We start from the raw sequence: 17188 nt of genomic DNA on the forward strand, positions 1-17188 counted from the left end.
TTCCAAATACAGTTTCTTCTGAGACTGACAGCTACAGAGTGCTGTCTGCATTTGACTACCTCTTGCTTCTAGTTATCAGGAAAGGATTGGAAGAGTTTGGCTATAATTGAAAGAAATGTATGTTTGGCCTTTAACTTAGTAAACAGAGAGGACCACAACAAAACAGACCAAGAGTCTGTGACGTTCACAGTGAATATTCTTTGGTTAACTGCCTCTGCAATTTTAATTCAGATCATTCTGTGCCCCAGTGGAGGAAAGCAGCAGTAATGAACATTAAGGGACTGGCAGAACTGCATAATGAGTCCTTTTCTTTTTCATGGGCTAAGTAGTGTGCAGCCAGCAGCTCAATGTGCAAATGAAGGATTCTTATGTTATTTTTTCAAATGTTATCAAACATGACCTGGAAAAAAATCTTTTTTTATCGAAATGAATATAAAATGGCATTTCTCTCTAAAATCAGTGAAGAATATTCCTATCAATCCATTTCTTTGCAAAGAATAATTAAGGAGGTAAAAAACAAAACAAAGCAAAACAAAAAATAAAAAAAACCCACCCAGCCTGGCTATGGTAGCTTTCCTGGGTCAGCTGCAGATAAACTTAAAATTATATTATAAATGCACAAAAGAACATGCTGATTGTGAAGTGTAGCAGAATGAAAGTCACGAATTGTTTCAATGCACTGCACTGTCTAACTCCTATAGTGAATTGGTTCTGCGGAAAGTGACCACATGAAGAGAAGTGTTTGTTGCAGTTTTTTTAAAAGGAATTCAGGGTTTGTGGAAGTTTTCTATATTGATAGCAAGGATAACTCAAATTCTCTGTTTATGTACAGGAGATTCTGAGAGGCAGGGTAGTCCAGGGCTCAGAAGACAGACCTAAATTCTATTTCTGGCTCTGATACTAGCTTGCTGGGTGACCTTGGGCAAGTTATCTCAACTCTCTGTGCCTCAATTTCCTTTCTCACCTTTTGTGTCTTGTCTATTTAGATTGTAAGTTTTTCAGAACTATCTCTTATTATGTCTCTGTACAGTGTCTAGCATAATGGGACATTGGGGATATCACTTGGGGTCTCTAGAAACTACTGTAATACAATAAATAATAAACCAGGACAGAACCAGTACACTATGGAAGCCCTAATAATGCTTCATTGTGCCTTGACTCTGACCTGAAGTGACCATTGAGGGTGAAAAAGCATCTCAATCTCCCCATCCATTTAATTATGGGTCTATTTTACAGCCGATGCTGTTTTAAAGATATAAATTATGCTGGTGATTTTTGTCATTTATTGTTGAAAGGGCTCCTTGCAGGAATCAGTCAGGGGTTGTAGTGGTCATACTGAAAAGGTTTCTTCTGTTTTGAAACATTCTAGTGGTATGAAAGAGATTCCCTATGCCTAACCCTCAAATCAGGAGAGATTAATTTTAAAAAAACGAGAGACAGAAAGCCCAGGTAGGTCTTAGAAAATTAAGACTGCAACCTCTTTAATATGTACCTTTCTAAAACAAAAGGCTGAATATACTTCAATTAGACTGGTTTAGGATGAATAGTTCTGACTACTGCAGTTCATTTAGTGGATACCACGGGCACAGATAGCAACTGTACACGAGGCTGCTGGGCTCAGAAAAAATCTAAACAACTCTGGCACATCTCTACTGAGAAAGATACAAAGGAAAACTCCTGTTTTTTATAGCCAGGTTTCTCCATTTAATTACATCTCAGAGAGATTTCTTTGCATAGCCTGTGTTTCTGGATACAATATTTCCCACTTCTTCCTGTCCCAAAGAGTTATAGTGCTCTGTTAAAACAGCTGTGGTATCCCATCTCAGTACTGGATGAAGTGATCCCTTTACATCTTTCTGAAAGATATGAACTAACTCAACCAGAAGTTATGGGCTTGATGCAGGAATCAAATGAAATTCTGTGGCCTGAGTTATGCAAGAGGTCATACTAGATGACCGTAATGGTTCTTTTTGGCCTTAACATTTATGAATTCTGTACTTACATTACAAAATATGCGTTTTGAGATATCACTTGAAAACTAATAACTTACTGATCATTAATATTCTTGTATGATATATGTACACAATGAGTTATGAGTTATGGATATATTCTGGAATTAAAACTAACTAAAATATGTTTGAACCAGGTATATAAGGAAGAGTTATTTAACAGGTCTATCCTAAACATAAGAATGTGTGTTTACCTCAGTTCATGTATAGGCAGTAAACAGACCCATCGGGCTGATGGGGGATAGAAGCAAACATAATGCTAGCAGGTGGGAGAGAGGACAGCATGAAATCTGCACCCAGCAGGAGAGAGAAGTTTGGTCTGGGTTTTACTTTTCAGAAGAATTAATTGCAAAGGTTTACTGGCTTATAAAGATGGGGAGGTTGAACCTCAAGTGATATGAAATTGAATCAACTGATTGTATACAATATTACTGTAGTATAAAAGCATATTGAGTAAGGTCTTTAGTGAAAGCTAAAGAAACACTGGTGATAAATATAATTGTGAACTGTATGTATTAGCATTATGTAAGGAATTACAGATACTCATTGATATTAGGTTGTACAGTCTGCTCAGACAGGAGCAAATGTCACAGCTACTTACCTGTCTCTAATTAAGTATTATGGAATCAGAAACAACAGAAGCCCCATTTCCATAAAAAACTTACGGGGTGGGGGCCAACCCACAGGAAGAGAGGAACAGCATGAGGTCATCCTGCCTCCTGAAACAAGTTAATTGAACTATGGAAGATAGAAGTGAGGACAAAACCCGTCTTTGACCAGGGCCGGCTCTAGGTTTTTTGCTGCCCCAAGCAAAAAAATTTTTGGCTGCCCCTCCCCCCAGCCCTGGGCTCTCCCCCTCTCCCCCCGCAACTGCAACCTCCTGCCGCCCAAGCCCTGGGTCACTGGTAACTCGCTCCCAGGGCGGGTCATTCAGCAGGAATTTTGGATGTGCACAGAACACAGACAGGATTGGTTCCCATATGGTTACAGAACTGCAGTAAAGTGGAACAATTTTCAGCTTGTGTGACTGGAGGATATCTGGATGCATATTATAAGACTGTCCTACATAAATGAGGAAAAGTTGAGGTGCCTTTATTATTCTTTTGTTCCATTCTTTGTTTCTATGGGGAATGCACTATCACGATCTTCCTTTTAATCAAATAAAACTAAAACTTAAAAAAAAAAAAAAGCAATGGCTGTTGAAAATAGCAATTCCAGTACTAATAACCACTGGGAAGCATTTCTTGCTCAATTTATTCTACTTTTTCTACAGCAAGTTACAGTGGATCAGTATATTTGACTTGGGGGAAATGAAGTAACAGCTGCCCAAATTGAGCTTGAGCACTCCTGAATTTTGAGGGTGTTCAAATCTGGAAGGCAGGTGCTAGATTCCCTTTCTGAATATTAGCTAAATCTGGAAAGGAAAAGTCAATTTCTGCTTCCATGGCTCAGAAGTGTAAATCCTCCTGCGTGCCTGGTACTGTATCTAAAGCTGCCCAGTCTAGTAGAGCCTCCCCTCCCTTACTTTTCATTTTAAATTCTAGTGGGATCCACATACCTCCCTTGCTAGGCTTCAGATAGAGAGGTGCAGCGTTCATTTAGTCCCCCCAATTCCTTCTTTGGGGGAGAGCCCAGGGCTGGGGCAGCAGGAGGTGCGGGTGGGAGGGAAGAGCCCAGGGCTGGGGCGGCAGGGGAGTGCAGGTGTGGGCCAGAGCTGGGGTGGCAGGAGGTGCGGGGGAGGGGGGGAGAGAGCCCAAGGCTGGGGCGGCAGGAGTTGCAGGTGGGGGCCAGAGCTGGGGCAGCAGAGGGTGCGGGTGCGGGGGGGAAGAGCCCAGGGCTGGGGCGGCAGGAGGGTGCAGGTGGGGGCCAGAGCTGGGGCAGCAGGGGGTGTGGGTGGGGGAGAGTCCAGGGCTGGGGCAATACAGGAGTGCAGGGGGGGCGGCAAAAAACCTAGAGCTAGCTCTGTCCCTACCATTCACAGCAAGCTGCAGATTTCAGTTCCATACTACTTCCCCCACCCTTTCCTGTTGCTAGTGGCCAAGGGAATGCTGGGAAATGTAGTTCTTTCCCTGCTCCAGGGCTGGCTCTATAGGCAGGGAGCTAACCAAGGAACTACAGCTCCCAGGGCCCCCTGTTGGTTCTCAGCTCCCATGCTGGATTCTTGCGCCCCTTGCAAATCTGCCGCCCAAAGCAACTGCTTGCTTTGCTGGTGCCTAGAGCCGGCCCTGTCTTTGACATCCATCACTAGGGAACAGAGCCCTTGCAAGCTGAGAAAGATGGTCCTTCAATCAAGGGGGTGAAAACCCTGCTTAGGCAAAACTATTTCACCTAGGAAGGCAAGGGAAGCCAGAACCTTGTACTTTTGTGAAAAGTCCTGACTGAGGGGAAGTCAGCCAGTGCTGGAAAGAAGAATGACGGGTGAAAAAAACATCTTGAACAAAGCCTGTATCTTGCTAGATTAACTTTTAGATCTTTAGAACCGTATTTTGTTTTGTTTTACTTGTAACCTTTTCTATCTTCATTCCTTAAGCTTGAACTCACTTAATCCTATTTATATTTCGTTAATAAATGTATTCAATGTTACCATAAACCAACTCAGTGCTCTATTTAAAGGGAAGGTTATATTTACCCCTAGTTAAGTAAATAAGCTGTGATGTGCTTTTGTGTCTTTAAAGGAACAAAAAAAACCCATATTATTTCTCTGTACTTTCCAGGAGAGGGCTGGACATAGCACATTGTTTCGGGAAAATTTGGAATTGGGATTGTGTTGGGCTCACCCTGCCCAAAGTAACAAAGGCTGCTGGGGTCAGGCTGTAGACAGGCTGCTGGGGTCAGAGCTTCTGAACCAGGGATGTCAAGTACACAGACACTGAGGGTATCCTGGTAGGCTGGTTGGGAGTTATAACAGCAAAGCATTGTGAGGCTCCCAAGGTTATGGACAAACAGTGACACAACCCATCACTGGTCTGGACTGTAACTCAGAATGTGACAGTTTGTTACGTGGTTTTTTTTTTTTTTTCTTTTTCTTTTCAAAATGGAAAAAAAACTAGTTTAGCTTTCAGGAGAAAGCTGATTCTTGAGGGAAATTTTATTAGCTCCTTTTTCAAAGTTAGAAAAATGCTTCATCTGGTCACAGTAAAGAACTGTTTTGTGTAATGTTTCCTATTGCCTTGACAAAAGTGCATGGAAAGTACTTGGCATATAACTCAGAAGCAGAAGTACATCCATCTTCATCTGCCCTGCTTAAACTGGTATTAGATCCGAGAAATCTAATGGATATGGATGTACTTACATGTTATAAAAGGAGAGCTTCAAAATTGCTTAATTAATGTGCCTTTTTGTTCTTAGGAAATGTCAGCTACTGCCCTCAAAGTCTTTAAAACTTTGTAAGAAAGTAAAACTCAGGTTATAAACACTCTGCACATAACAGGGTCCATTAGAAAAATGAACCATCTTAATTTGAAATTTTCAAAATGCACAGTTTTCTAACTTCCCAGGAGACGTGTCATGGCATGTTTGATATGTCTTGGCAGGTGAAAATGTCAAGTAATGCTGAGGAGTACAATTAACAAGAAGAAACAGATTCAAGATGATAAGGACACATCTCTTAGGAGCCTCTTACCTGAGAAATTAAAAAAAGGAAATCGGGGGTGGATGGGAGACTCTGCTCAAGATGATTGCTGTTCTACTGTATCTACCTCAGGCTAATGGAAAGGAACTGCCAGACAAGAAGCACATCACAATTGACAGGCATTAACTAGTCAATAGAATGAGTAAAATATTCAAACTGCTTCCAGATATCGTTACAATAAATGTCACTGTCATTGGTTTGGATTAATCAAAAAAACAATGAAGAGTAGAGGTGGGCAAACCTCAACAGATTTAAAGGTTCAGATGACATTAGCTTAGTCAAGAAAAGAATCCAAAAGTTAGGATATTAATCTAAAACTTATTTTCAACATCTAAACAGTCTAAAACTCCCTCCATGATCTCCCCAACAGCCTCACTTGCTACTCAGAAGGCTATGGATCTGATCATCCATTGCCCTGCACCATGTAGTCATTTATGCAAGTGGTAGATGAATGCAAAGTGGGCTACTTTGCAATAGCATAAAAAACTGCACAAGGTGCAGGGCAATAGATAACCAAGTCTTGTGTCTTGGGGGAATCCATAATTTATCACAAGGAAGCTCTGTACAGGAGTGGAAGCAGTGCCTTCAGAGTAGAAGCAGTCACAGGATTGAAGTCCGGTTTTAGGGTTTGAACATGAAATTCTTTACTGAAGCTCTGGTGTGTGTGTGTGGACAACTCAGTGTTATTCATAACGTGGGGTGGGTGGGAGTGGGAACATCCTTGCGGGACAGCATGTAGAATTGTAAGGCTCCATGACAGTACATTAGTGAGTTTCAAGCTGTATTTCGAGTTTGCTACCTATCATCTGCATGAAAGAATTATCTTACTTATAAATTCATCAGGCATGGTACAGAATCATGTATCTATGCCAGCTCATTTCTTTTCCTACTAGGAAATAACTAGCTCCTGAAGTCCAACTTTTTCCATCTTCTCAAAAGCAATGACCCCCATGTATGTAAGTTTCTGCAAAACTCTGAAGATCATTTTAGCCACATAGTTAGAACACACCTCCTTTCAAAAGTTTGTATTAGCTGATGGAAATATCCTTGCCTTCCCAGGGTAAAATTACTGCACTTTAGCTGAGTAACAGTTTAAAAAGAGAATTATTTATGACTATTTTCCTACTTTCCTCACTGGAATTCAAAACCTTGATACTTGAAAATAGTAACAACATTTTTTCTTGCCTGATAAGATGAATTCTCTACTACATAAACCCCACAGCTAAAAATCATTATATTTGTACTAAATATCTTTGATATCCTACTTTTATCTACCTATATGTGGAGATGAATATAGGATTATCTCTATATATATCTTTTTATATATCTGCCTTCCTGCATCATTAATTAATGATGTCGGATTGCAAATATTCTATAATTTTTTGCTTTGTTATTTCTGAATGATCTGTCAAATCCCTTGACCATTCTCTCACAATCTACTTTACCTGTTTGCCAACTAGTGCTTCTCTTGAACAAATGGATTTTAAATCATACCTTTATTGGAAAACATGATTTTTGGTTTTCACATGGCATCTTGCATTCTACTCCTCTTAGAAAGGCAGCTCTGTTTGTGCTCTGAGGTGTGAATGAAATGTCATGACTTATGTATTGTCCCCACACCATAATGATATCAGAATATAGATTGTCTTCCGTAACAGCCTCATTAGATGCATGAATAATTTTTCTTGTCACTTCACGAACCTAGGAAAGAAAGAGCTAATTTATCTGGTATGCCAAATATTATTTACCTTTCACATACGGATAAAACACTAAAAAAGCAGAGGAAGTAGTGATAAAAGCTATCACTTTTGCCAGGATATTTTATGTTGTGGAGTACTTCTAATGGCTTGTTTTAAAAAGACACTGACAGTATGATATTCCTGTTCAAAAGCTGAGATGTCAGTGCCACAAAGCAGGTTCAAAGATATTTCAGCTGAGGTTTTCTGTGTAGTTACCAAATGAGTAGCACATCTCTGATCAGTTTCTTTTCTGAGTCTTTTGAATCTCACATGTTTTCTTTTACAATGTCTAAAAAGTTTTCATTCTATTTGTTCTGTTTTCTAGTCTTTTAACAAAGGTGCAGTGTTAGCAGGGCAGCCTCCAATTAGTGCAGTTACTGGGGCTTCACACTGCTCCATGCCATACAAGCTATTCACATACACAGCATTTTAGGTACCAAACAGAGACCCAAATGTTCCACTCAATATTCCCAGGCAGAAGGAAGTCAAGACCCAGTGAATCTGGCTGTTGGGGATAGCCAGCTCCTCAATATGCTCCTTATCTCAACTCTGCAGAAGCCCTTCTGAGAGATTTACTTGAGAGGATGCTTACTCAACATGGCATAGTTGCCTCCTCACCCAACCAAAACCATCAGGGCAAACCAACACAAGTTAATACTGACTGAGCCAACATTATCTTTCACAGATTTCTCTTTGGGGCTGTGAAAGATCCTCTCATGGACAGCAGCCTGCTGAGTCATACTGCTGAGACAACTGCACAGAAATAGTAGGTTGGGAGACAGTACAGTGGCACACACCCTCTGTGCAGATGGCGGGGGGTCTGTGGCCCAAAACCCCAGCTGCTTTGCAGGATTGCAAGTTGGTGGGAAACTCTACCCCACAACACAGGAATGGGGGAGAATTCATTGAAAGTGCACATTGGAGGCATTTCCAGTCTCCCACATGGGAATAACTTACTCACAGGAGCACAGAGGCCATCTGTGGTTCACTGTAATTTACTGACAAAGGTTTTCATATCACTGTAACTCTGCATTGTAAATGACCATGGAGATGGCCATTGAGCTACACTGTCTTCTAATATTCTGTCTTATGATAATTCTAATATTTATCCCTTACCTTGACTCTGCATGTTCTGCTATTAAAGAGTAACTTATAATAAATAAAAGAACACAAATTACTGAAAGCTGCAAAAAAACAGCATAGAAAATCTATATTTTTTTACATGGCACTAATTTCATATTCGTATATCGTATGGTATTTTAAAGTGTAGCTAAACATAAGGGGGAGGGAAGCTTGTTGGTGTTATGCTGAATGTATGTCAGATTCCATGCAATAGTACAAGCTTTGTTTTAATGCGTTTCACTCCATTAGCACAAGACTTAATGAACCTGGAAATATGTGCAATTGATAACATCCACTGTAAAATTTCTCATTCAAATGTCAGTTTTTCATCTATAAACCCCACACTGTACTGCTTAAAGTTATTATGTCATTTAATTTGTAAAAGGACTTGAAAGTGACATGAACACTAAAATCTGTCTCCCATCATTATTAAATATGTGAAGGGTAAAATGACAAGACTGTGAATACAACAAAAGACTGTGGTTTCTGAGTCAGTGCAGTAAGGGTAAATCTGACAATTTGAGATGAGCCTGAACCAGACACACCAAATCCAACCCTCTCCACTGAACATAGGGAAGTTTGCATCCAGTTTCAGATATAAATGTTTTTGTTCAGACCTTTCACTATTGCCATCTCTTCTGTATTATAACAATTTGCTGTGCCAAAATCCATCAAGTAATATTGCAGTGGTTCCTTACATTAGTAGTTTGAATTACATAATAGATGAAATTACGGTATGTTGGTAATATTTGTGCAATTGTGTTATCTTAATGTGCAAAGAAATTGTATTGCTCTTATATAAAGGAACAATATATTTACCTGCAGTACATTTCCCATTTATGTTGTCACCCAGAAGCTGCCTTATGTAACTACTGTGCATGTAATATTCTCCTTATAGTGAACTAATGATTTCTTTTTCAAAGGTTCCTATCACCGCTGCAGAGTAAATGGTTCTCTGTTTACCTCAGCCACCAAGTTCATTAAAAAGACCACACAATTGTAAATATACATAGAGTAGGATTTTCCACTGGCCACTTTATAGGCCTAACTCTCTCCACAGTTCTCAAGTACAGACTCTTATAAAACAAGCACTGCATGAAAATCTGGTTTGGCAGTACCTCAGAGCAAATTTCAATTCAGTAGTTATTCAATCTAGACCATTACCAATCTATTTTCAGACAAAGTGCTGGTGATATAAAACGCTGAATGCACTACTGTGATGCAGTTATTGGAATATGTATTAAAGTTTTAATTGCCAAGACTTTGCCTTCTTTCTTAAATATCAAATCCATGCCTAGACTTCAGGTACTAATTAAATATCTAATAATGGCCCAAAGCCTTACTCAAAGAAACTCCAACTGAAGTCATGTAAGTAAGGTTTGAGTAAAAAGAGAGGACTCAGTAGTTGGACTCCTGAATATATGCTTAATTAAAACACACCATTCTAAAATTTAGGCCATGTTTACACTTACAAGCTTACAGTGTCACAGCCGTAAGATTGTTCATATAGCCATGTTATGTTGATAGGAGAGAGCGGTAGCTATGTTGGCGGAAGAGTGTCTCCCACCAACATAGCGCTGTGCACACGAGCGCTTATGCCGGCAGATCTTATGTCACTTAGGGGGGTGTTTTTTTCAGAAAAGTTTTGTCGACATAAGTGCTAATGAACCATATTCATCTGCAGTTTGACTTCACTGATTTAAAAGATATTTTACAGTCCCAGGCATGCATGTAGCCCAATGCAAGTGTTTCAAATGATTCCATGGTGTTCTAACCAATGGCAGTTGAGATCCATTAAAGAAGAAGTTGGGATTCCATCCTTTGGGCTGGCTGATTCCATCTTCATAAGCTGGAGGGAGCCATCTAGCCAGAGCAGTGTTGGAAGCTCCCCATCTAGGATGTTCCCTGGGGAAATAAAATGTTTTTTTCCAACAGTTTTTATTTTAAAATATTCATCAGATATTGGTGTGTTTCCCTATACTGGGCTATTTATTAAAAAGATCTCTGAAAAGACACCAAGGTATACCAAAGCCAACTTGACTAAAAGGAAGGGCTAAAAAGGCTTTATTTACTAAAATAAAAATTTTCAGGGCCTTAACTTATGTTACTAGCTTAGGCTACTATCCTTTAAAAATCTATGGGTGCTTTGCCCACATAAGGACTTTGAGACTGTGTACTCATTCATTAGAAAAAAAGGGAAAGAAACGTTACGGCTCTTGCTGGCCTTCGTCAAGTGCTCTTGTTTAGAGCTGGGAATTGGGAGTTAGGGCAGGGAAGAGTGAGGCTGGAGGGAAGAGGAATGATCAGTGGGTTGGTGAGGACGTAGGGAGGCAACACATCTTAGGGAGTAGGGATCATGACTGGGAGTGAAGAAATGTAAGGTGAAATCCTGGCTCCAATGAAGTCAATGACAAAAACCCCACTGAGGCCTGGACTGGACCCAGGCAGTCCTCCTTCCATCATAAACATATCTAATCTACCTATCATTTAAATTCAAAATACTTTACATTGGAGAAAGGATGTGAGACTAGCTGGATCAATAAATTGGCAACTGAGCTCAAAATAAGCAGGTCAGAAGCAGAGACAGACCCAAATCAAATCCTCAGAATTTTTGGTGACTCTGGATCTTAATTCTGTAAACAGTCCCTATTTTTACAATGAACTAATCTAAAATCCCCTAAACTGCCCCCCGCCCCAATCTGTGATGTTTAAAATTCAGATTCATGTTTTGCAGCTTCAGACAATCTCATGATGCTGAAATGGCACATGTGAAATTAGTTCAGCACTCTCAATCCAGATCAACTGGCATCCCTGAAAGCCAGGGACTAAATAGGCATTGAAATTGAATTTCCCTGTCACCATAGAGGTGGTAATCTCAGGGTAGGGTTGAGGCACATTCGTGGGGCATCATGAGAAAGTTGGTGCAGTTCTGTAGCAAAAGGCAGTAGGTGTCTAGGATGCTCAATGTAGTACATTTCATAACTTGCTAAATACACACAATATTCAAAAGCAGAGATAAAATATTAAAAGCATATTAGGTTTACTCTGATAGTCTAAGGCTCAGCCACAAAGAACTAGGAATGTTCAGAGACAGAAAGTGGAACTACAGGGTGTTACACATACATTTATATGTCCATGGAGATACTAAATGGGGAACAATTATTTTATTAATACTCCACTGATCTTCAACATACCAAAGTGGCTCAATTTGCAAAGCTATATGGGACAGTAATACACTTAATTAACTGCAATAATTCACACTGGAAGGTTGAAATGTGCCTTAATAAAGCATTCAAATTAGTTACAGTTGATTTGTCTTTATTGAAATTGCATAAAGTACTGCACATAGTGTAGTGCTATTCCACTCAATTAAAAATAATGAAATGTTAATTTAACTGCTTAACCAGTGATTTTTCTCCTGATTGCTTTTATATTTTACCAGCTCACTAGAATGTTACTGCAGTAAAATTCCTTTCAGATGCTTTTTATTATTATGTAATGATGGAATTAATGTCATCTTAAACAGTGTATCAAGCCTGTGTTGTTTAACAAATACACTTGATTCTATATTTGTGGATTCCTGCTCTATTCTCTGCATTCATATATTATACTTCTACTTATTTTAATAGTACCTGCTGTTTCAAAACTGAGCACATTGGAAAAATTCATTAAAAGGCAATTTATGATCAAAATGTGGAAAGAAAAGACCCTGTGAAAAAAATCCAGAGATGAATCCAGTTTATATTATTCAAGCAAAACTCCCCCTGAAGTCCATGGAATTCTGCATGAATAAAGTGAGCTGGATTTAGCCCCAGGCAGTTGAAATAGAGGGTTACTGTTTCACAGATCCCTATGATGTAATCAAATATGATTCCTTCTATGTCAAGTGGAGATTTTTCACTCAGTCATACTGGCATTACACATTTTTGGATAGCTCAAAATTTGTTTTGTTGTGCCTTAGAAGGGACCTGAAGTTTTAAGATGCAGTTTATTACCTGGATTTATATCTTTTGAATGCAATTTTTTTTTAGTGTGCCTGGTTTTGGAATCAATATGTAGAAAGGACATATTTGAATTAATGTGGTATGATTATTTAATACTTTACTGGAGGACTCTCTGTTTCATATCTTTCTGAGATGTCAGGGACACAACTCAGGAGATGCACAAAGAAATAGCTGCAAGCATGAATCCTTTGTTATTACATAAAAAGGCACTTGAATAAATGGCCATAAGGATGCAAGAATGAGAATTATATAATTAAATTCTTTTGTTGGTTAAAGACAATAACCTAACTACTCATTTCTGTAATAACTAGATTTTAGAGCTAGAAAACAAATTATTTTATCAGATTTGCACATAATGCCCTTGGGAATGCCCAGCCCTTTCACTCTACGTGCATCAGCTGCCAATACAATTACATAGCTGCTATTTTTAAACATTTGAAACAGAAATTCTGAATTTCCTGTTTGAGTTACACTTGAGTGAAAAGTTCAAAATCTACTCAAACTGATTATAGCAGAATAAAAATGTGACTGAGATATTCTCCCAGTCCCCAACACATACAGGGGAGTTTCACCTAACTGAAATTTAACTTTGGCTGGAGTTTATGCCTTTGAAAGTTCTAATCTCTCTTTTGAAAATAATTTCCTTGAGATAACAACATCTTCCGATAATGCAACACTCTCTGCTATCAACTAGTGCACTGCAGAAAAATGGGAAAAGTGGAAGTGCAGGCCAACAATGCTTCAGCAAAACACTGCTCATATAAAAAATACAAAGCATCTCTGAAGTATCCAATGAAAGCATGGAATATGAGATCTCATTCAAGATGGTAAACTCCCTGGTGCAGTACTCATGTATCTACCTTGGAAAAGGAAAGGGCTAAACATAATATGGCAAGTTTTGAATCAATAGCTCCAGGGGTTTCAGAACAGGAGTCAGATTCTCAGATAGTGTAAAATGATGTAGCTCCACTAAAATCAATTGAGCTAAACTGTATTATACCAGTTGAGGATCTGCCCCATGAAGCATAAACAACTAAGCCATCCTTCCCTGTTCCTAACATAACTGGAATGCCTTAAACTTCAAAATCCCTTCCATTTCTCTAAACAATACAAAGTACTCAGATCAGTGCCACTTAGCTGAGGACCAAGACAAAGCTAAATAATTGCTCAGACATGCCTTTCCTCCCAATGCCCTCTATTAAAAAATAAGTCTGCCCCAATAAGTTATCCCATCACATACTTTTGGACAGCAAAGCTAAGGACAGTAAATCTGTTAATATCTATTTGGGTGGCCAATGCTACATTTGGGAATGGCTGATGCCACACAAGCCTACATTTAATCCTAGTATTCTCACACTTCTTATCAAACTGTCTGTACTGGGCTATCTTGATTATCACTTCAAAAGTTTTTTTTCTCTTACTTAATTGGCCTCTCAGAGTTGGTAAGACAACTCCCACCTGTTCATGCTCTCTGTATATGTATATATATATCTCCTCAATGTATGTTCCATTCTATATGCATCCGAAGAAGTGGGCTGTAGCCCACGAAAGCTTATGCTCTAATAAATTTGTTAGTCTCTAAGGTGCCACAAGTACTCCTGTTCTTTTTGCGGATACAGACTAACACGGCTGCTACTCTGAAACCTGACATTTAATCCTACTACATTATGCATTTGCTTGAAGGATTTCACAGTGAAGTAAAGTTATCTCAATGTTGCTCAGTAAACAGTCCATAAACCAAGCTATTTGCCCCAAAATATGCATACTGTACGTATTTCAGATAATATGGGGGGAGGGATAGCTCAGTGGTTTGAGCATTGGCCTGCTAAACCCAGCATTGTGAGTTCAATCCTTGAGGGGGCCACTTAGGGATCTGGGGCAAAATCAATACGTGGTCCTGCTAGTGAAGGCAGGGGGCTGGACTCAATGACCTTTCAAGGTCCCTTCCAGTTCTAGGAGATGGGATATCTCCATTAATTTATTTATTATTTTAATCAAACGCACAGCTACAATCGAAGAAATTTGCTATTTGCTTTTTAAATACATCTTAACTAGATTCCTCTTACAAGTAAACAGCTGTTCCAAACTGAAATTACCATGCAATGCTATTCTGACTTATTGACCTAAGACTGAATTGCATTCTACTAATGGGTGACTGGACTGACATGATTCTGATACATCATCAACCCAAAAGAGGCAACTGTAGAGCTAGGAAAAATTAGATACCTGTATAAAACGCACACTCTTTTTTTTTACTTTTGTGTTTTGAGACCTTTGAAGCTTGTTTACATTGTAATGCAATGGGCTTGATCCTCAGTTGCCATACATGAACATAGCTCAATGTATTTCAATGGAGCCACACTGATTTACACCGCATGAGACCCAATGCTTTTAAAAGCCTTACTCTCCACAGCCTGGCTTTTTTTTTTTTTTTTTTTTGTAGTTGATTAGTGCCAAGTGGGTGTGAAACATTACTAAATAGGAATGGTAGCATTTTATACTCACTTTGTATGTGTGCAAATGACTACACAAGGTTCAAGATAGTGGAGAGTCAGTCTCACTGTGTCCAAACTAAATGAGTTATCAATTGCAACTATAATATTAAGTACTATCTCAGATGTTAAACAATTCTATAGGCGTCTAGTGGGATCAACTGACACACATATGTGATCTTATGTTGTAGATGCATTTGAGGATGGTCTTTTACACAACTTTTATCAGAGAGCTTGCCACACAACTCTCTTTAAGATCATTTGCAAAAATGTGGCAAAACTGACTGATTCCATAATAAAACCATTTTTTTAAACCAAGGTTAATTCTTTGTTTGGAATTTTCAGTTTGGCACAAATCCCTTTGATAGCTAAGGAACACCCCCCCCCCCCACACACACACACACATCTCTACCCCCACCCCAGTTTCATTGCAAATCAAATCAGGGTGATTCTTCTGAAGTAAAATCCCTCTCGCTATTTAAAACTTTTGGCTGGATAACTTGAGTTAGCACTTTGGAAAATCTTTGTTCTTCTTACCATAAGAAGTAAGCAGTCAAATGCAGTTAGGAAGTGTGTCGTGACATGAGAGCAGTTCAGTGTTTGTGGAGACTAAATTGGACCAGCAGCAATGTTCATACATTTATTTCTGAGCCACGTGAATAGTGAAAGCTGCAAGTTAATCACAGCCATAATTTTTCTAATGGCCTCATCAATAAAAAAGCAAGCTCTTGTTAATAAGCCCTTTAGGGAGAAGGAGCTATAAATAAAAACTTTGACAGGAAGAAAAGTCAATTGTAAAGTCCCACTGTAGCAGACCCAGATATTAGCAAATATGAATTCTGGGATTTAATGCCTTGTTGAAGAGTTTATGCTCTTGAAATTCACAGAGGCCTAGTCAATATATCATTTTTGGGGGGTCAAATTATTAAAATATGATACAATACTATTTAACTGAAATTCCGTTCACCAAACATCCTGGTTAGCCAAACGTTGGTTATGTCCACAGACACAGTAAAGCTCCAGGCCCTTTAAAAGCTGACCAGTCTAGGAAGCCAGGCAGCATTCCCTTCACTGAACGCCAGATGTAGGAAACTTTTCACTGTGGGTAAGCCATTTTGGGGCAGGCTGGTAATCTCTGTACTGTGCTCTGAGGCTCAAAGCAAAGATTATACAAAAATGACAAGTCACCTCTCCCTCATCCAAAATCGTGTCCAACTGAATGTTTTGAATGTGTCCCAAAACCTTCAGCCAACCAAGGCTCTGATGCACAAGCATTTTAACACCACTTTGTGGTTTGCATGTAAGAAATCTGTACTGTACCTTTGATGTCTATCTGCTAGGGAACAGCTATGAGAAAAACTGAATAGTGGAGACACTGTTTTCTTTCTTTTCTCGTGGAGATATTATAGTGGTTTTTCTTTCTTCATTGTTTTCTTTAATCTAACATGAAATTAAGTAACCATTTCATTTTCTTCTGTGTCAAAAAACATATTTTTATGAGTAACAGGAAGAGAACTGTGTCCTAAAACAACACAAGTTACATACCTGTTATTGCAGGCACCAGTGATGAGGCGGTATTTATTGGCTAGGCAATTATTTGGACATTTTGGTGGCAGCATGTAAGGCAGGCATCCAGAAATATTGGCAATCATGCTGAGCAAATCAGCTGATAAAAGATCTGGAAAAAAAATGACAGCCAACCCAACATGACCCGTTTGTTTGCTCTATTTGTTAAAGAATAATGTTGTATCTGTTACAGTAGAATCCATTACAAAAGTTAACATTAGTCAGCTGTTACGCCCATCATTTCTGCTAATGTATTTGTTATTCACAAGTAATTCACCATGTAGTTTATACGAATAAGGCCATTTTAGCTATTCGTCTTTCCTGATAAAGATATATCCCTGAACATCTAGATACATAGAATTATTTCTGCTCCCTGGCTAGATGAAAAGGTATATAGTATTTATTAGGTACTAGATCTGGGCAGTTTTATTAGAACTGGTTAAATTATTAATTGAATTAGTTAAAAATTACTGTAGTTTCCGGGGTCTGAGAAGCTGCATAAAACTTACAACAATATCTAAAGTGAACTGGGCATATGACAAACAAAAAGGAAAGAATCCAAAAAGTTAGTGAAAAATTAGGGCCAATATAGTTACAGGTGAGCTGACCTAAATACAGAAAGGAG

The 17188-nt window shown here is 38.9% G+C and overlaps 1 protein-coding gene across 1 annotated transcript in view; it reads right to left on the reverse strand.

Annotated features, from left to right (window-relative positions):
* Positions 1-17188, reverse strand: part of TPO (thyroid peroxidase) — a 63107-nt gene that overhangs the window by 31820 nt on the left and 14099 nt on the right. The window contains exons 4-6 of the mRNA XM_065401039.1: positions 16543-16721; positions 10277-10406; positions 7135-7341 (exon numbers count right to left, since the gene is read on the reverse strand). Coding sequence (XP_065257111.1) covers positions 7135-7341; positions 10277-10406; positions 16543-16721 — 516 coding nt within the window. The remainder of the gene's footprint in view (positions 1-7134; positions 7342-10276; positions 10407-16542; positions 16722-17188) is intronic.

This window comes from Emys orbicularis, chromosome 3 (assembly GCF_028017835.1).
Source record: "Emys orbicularis isolate rEmyOrb1 chromosome 3, rEmyOrb1.hap1, whole genome shotgun sequence".
Lineage (NCBI taxonomy): Eukaryota > Metazoa > Chordata > Testudines > Emydidae > Emys > Emys orbicularis.